The following is a 3,779-nucleotide window of genomic DNA, read 5'->3' as shown; positions in this document are numbered from 1 at the left end:
TTGGAGAGTTGTAAATAAAATGAACAATAAATAATGAGCGATTTCGTAATTATGCTCTTTCTCATGTCGATTGCGTTAGACTAAAATACGATGTTCCATTTCTAAAAAACGTAAATGTATTTGAAACGCTTTCTTTTCCCACAAGACAGTATAGAAAGGTACATAACTGAAGAAATATCTTTATTTAATGTACTACCGTTTACGAACGTCCAATATACGTATAAAACTGGCGTTACGTACAGAAGTTGATTACGTTTTTCAAGGTATTTTTCAATGATCGAAATTCAAACTAAGCGTCTGTAGAAAAAAAAAATTGATAATCATGAAGATGGTTTGCGTTTACGAATGTTTTTAAGGAGGTTGGATCCTGCCATCAAAAGTAATGAGAATTTTTTATTAAGTATATTTTTAGAATTTATACACATAGCTTAATTAAAAATCAAAACAAAAAATGGGGGTCAATGCGCTTCTTTTGGCGCTGCAGAGCATTTAGTTTGACCTTTTTGCACTGTAAATACGTCTTACACATAAATCAATTTTTAAAGTTTTTCCTCCAATATTTTTTATTCAAATAAATTATAGGAACAAACACAGCCTTATTTCATCTCAAATAGACACATTAAAATTTGTGACAACAAAAAAAATTTCAAATTACTCCGCATGTTCAATTATTTGACCTTTTTGCACTCAAAAAATTACATTTTTCTGGCATTAAAATTTAACAAGCAAAAAAATCATTTGAAAGTAATGACATTTTACTGAATTTAAGAAGAATGGTTAAAAGTATCTTATATATTCAGAAAATAAAATAAAAAGTGGGGGTCTGTGATGTTAATTTTTAGATATTACTAAAATAGTGCTAATTTTAAGCTTAAAATAGGGATTTTTTTTTCTTGATTTTCACAATATATTTGCTATATTTATGAAATATGATGATAGAATTCATGACAGTTAATTTGATATATTATGTAGGACCAATATAAAACAGTTCACTGCACAAAATAACTCTGTGTGCAGGCTGCATGTAAAAATGGGAATCCAAACTTAACATACTTCAAATACTTCGAAAGAGAAAAAATGATCATTTTCTTCTGAAAAACCTTCCGCCACAAAATATAGTTCCTCACTTAATGCTTTTGGTATGGAATTTAATCATGGAGTTTTAACTGAATATAGTTTAATTGGCAATGTAGAATCCAAAATTATTGTAAGAATTAAAACTTTATGCAGAATGTTTGAAATATAGGTCAAGATATAAATCTGCTCGAAAGCTCAGGAGCGAACCTCGTTAATACTTTGTTTGAGTTAGTTTGCAGTGTTCAGTTAATTTTATAGTAATCCTGTGTAATGAATATACGGAGAATATAGAGGGTTAGTTTATATTTGAACATTTTATATGATGATGCTGAACAGTTCTGTAATATCATATGAGCTTCAATAATTATAATATATGGCAAAATAAAACAACAGTAGATCAAAATTTGCTCAACCCATGAAGTCGCATGCCAGAGAGAAGGCGAATTAAAAAAGAAGGTCTCGGCATAAAATTGCCCGTCCATTTTTTTTATTGTGTAAATTACATTTTAATATATTTTTTCATTAATCAATTACCGCTTTTAAAACAATTAACAAAAATATAATTTAAAAGTTTTTTTTTTCTTTGCTGTCACATTTGAAACACGAATGTGCATATATACATGCTTAGAGAGTGCTTTTTGAGATGTGATTCAATTATCCGGACGATTCATTTATCCGGACGATTTCGTTGGGGACAGAGGCGTCCGGATAAACGAGGCGCCACTGTATACAATTCTGTCATAAAATGCACAGAAGCAGACCAGTTCTATTGAATGAAGTAAAGAAAGTTTTAAAAAAAAAAAAAAAAAAAAAAGAAGAAGAAAGAAAAATAGCCTGACAGAAGAATGATCAAATACTTATTAGCTTCTACGGAAGAAATTGAAATGATCCAGGTTACAGCTAAAATACAAATTTATAGTATAAGTTTCAGAAACGCTTCAGCAGACAAAATTGAACTTTCTTTTTCTGATAATTGTTTCATTGTTAAATGCAATTTAACAGTGAAGTTTGAAATCTGACCTGTTGTTGACAACCTTATAACTGCTAAAATCGCTCATGAGTATCGCTTAGCACGTGGATATAATGCAATCTGCCAAGGTTTGAAGCAGATTATACCGAAATAATTTAAAATTATACCTTTCATTTTATAAATTAAATGCGTCCATTGGGATGCACATTTATTGAAATAATGCGTCCTGAGCAAAATTTATGCGTAATTTACGCAGGACGCACACCAAAATGAATCACTGTCCTGGATGAAGACATATTTTACATGTTATCTGGGAAGATAAAACCTAAGCAGCTGAAAAGTGTAAATAAAACACTGTTGTGTCGGAAAGGTGAATCTATCCCAATACTAGGAATGTCAAATTTTTCATTTAGTTTATGTGACCCAGACAATGTTTTTGAACAACAAATGCTTGTAGGGAAGTTTGAGGGTGATATTGGTATATTGGGAGTGGATTTCCTAAAGAAATATAAAGGAGTTGTAAACTTCCAAAATGAGACCTTGAAAATAGGTAAACAAAATTTCCCTCTTTCTGAAAACCCTAAAACTTTGTTTAGATGTGCCAGAATAAGACTCAGTGATACCATTAAAATACCTCCTGACACAGAATTTTGTTGTACAGGGTATATTCAAGGGAAACTTGGTACCAAATATGGGTTGGTTGAACCTAAACAAATTGTCAATGTCAATGGTCTGTTAATGGCAAAAACATTAGTTGATCCTAAGAAGGAGAAAATAGTTATCTCCCTTCTCAATCTAACAAACAGGTCAGTTAAAATCAACAGAAATACTTGCATAGCTAATCTAGAACCAGTTGAGAGTGTGCATCAAGTAGAGCCTCATTCTAAAACTCAAACAAAAAGTTCAAAACTTCCCGAACATTTGGCTATTTTACTAGACAAAAGCTCCAATCAATTAAATGGGAAAGAGAAAAAGAAAATTGAGAGTTTGTTGCTTGAGTTTGAAGACATTTTTATGAAACCTGATGGAAAACTGGGTCAAACTGATTTGGTAGAACATAGCATAGATACCGGGTGTGAAAGTCCCATTAAAGTACCTCCTCGGAGATTATCCCCAAAACAGGAGAAAGAAATTGTAGAACAAGAACTTGACTAAATGCTTGAACAAGAAATAATAGAGCCAAGTCATAGTCCATGGTCTGCTCCTGTTTTGGTTACAAAATCAGATGGGTCTACCAGATTTTGCATAGATTTTCGCAAATTAAATTCCATTACGAAGAAGGATGCCTATCCCTTGAACAGAATAGATGATGCGCTTGATGCATTATCAGGTGCACAATGGTTTTCCACATTAGATTTGGCTAGTGGGTATTGGCAATGTCCATTGAAAGAGTCAGATAAGAACAAAACTTCTTATACTACTCACAGGGGATTGTATCATTTCAATGTTATGCCTTTTGGATTCTGCAATGCCCCTGCGACTTTTTCACGCCTTATGAATTTGGTGTTAGGGGGACTCAATTGCACAAGATGCTTATGTTATATGGATGATGTCATAGTTTTTGGCAATGCATTGAGAAATCTTATTAGAGAAGTTTTTGAGTGTTTTCGAAAAGCAAACTTGAAACTCAAACCCAAAAAGTGTTCTCTGTTTCAAACCGAAGTTTCATATTTAGGCCACAGAGTTTCAAAAGCTGGAATCAGCTGTGATCCAAAGAAAATAAATGCAGTTC

General features: G+C 32.2%; 1 protein-coding gene across 1 annotated transcript; it reads left to right on the top strand.

The window, feature by feature from the left end:
• Nucleotides 1-2,350: 2,350 nt before the first annotated feature.
• Nucleotides 2,351-3,202, top strand: LOC133198299 (uncharacterized). Its single transcript, XM_061334410.1, has one exon. The coding sequence runs from the start codon at nt 2,351-2,353 to the stop codon at nt 3,200-3,202; it is 852 nt and encodes a 283-aa protein (XP_061190394.1).
• The last annotated feature ends 577 nt before the right edge of the window (nt 3,203-3,779 follow it).

Source organism: Saccostrea echinata, unplaced genomic scaffold (assembly GCF_033153115.1).
Source record: "Saccostrea echinata isolate AGI-Se365-2 ecotype Australia unplaced genomic scaffold, CSIRO_AGI_Sech_v1 ptg000033l, whole genome shotgun sequence".
Classification (NCBI taxonomy): domain Eukaryota; kingdom Metazoa; phylum Mollusca; class Bivalvia; order Ostreida; family Ostreidae; genus Saccostrea; species Saccostrea echinata.
Note: the sequence above shows the minus strand (reverse complement) of the source record. Positions and strands in the feature narration are given on the sequence as shown.

Excerpts from the sequence above, each read along its gene's own strand:
- LOC133198299 (XM_061334410.1), top strand. The coding sequence starts at position 2,351 with ATGTTATCTGGGAAGATAAAACCTAAGCAGCTGAAAAGTGTAAATAAA.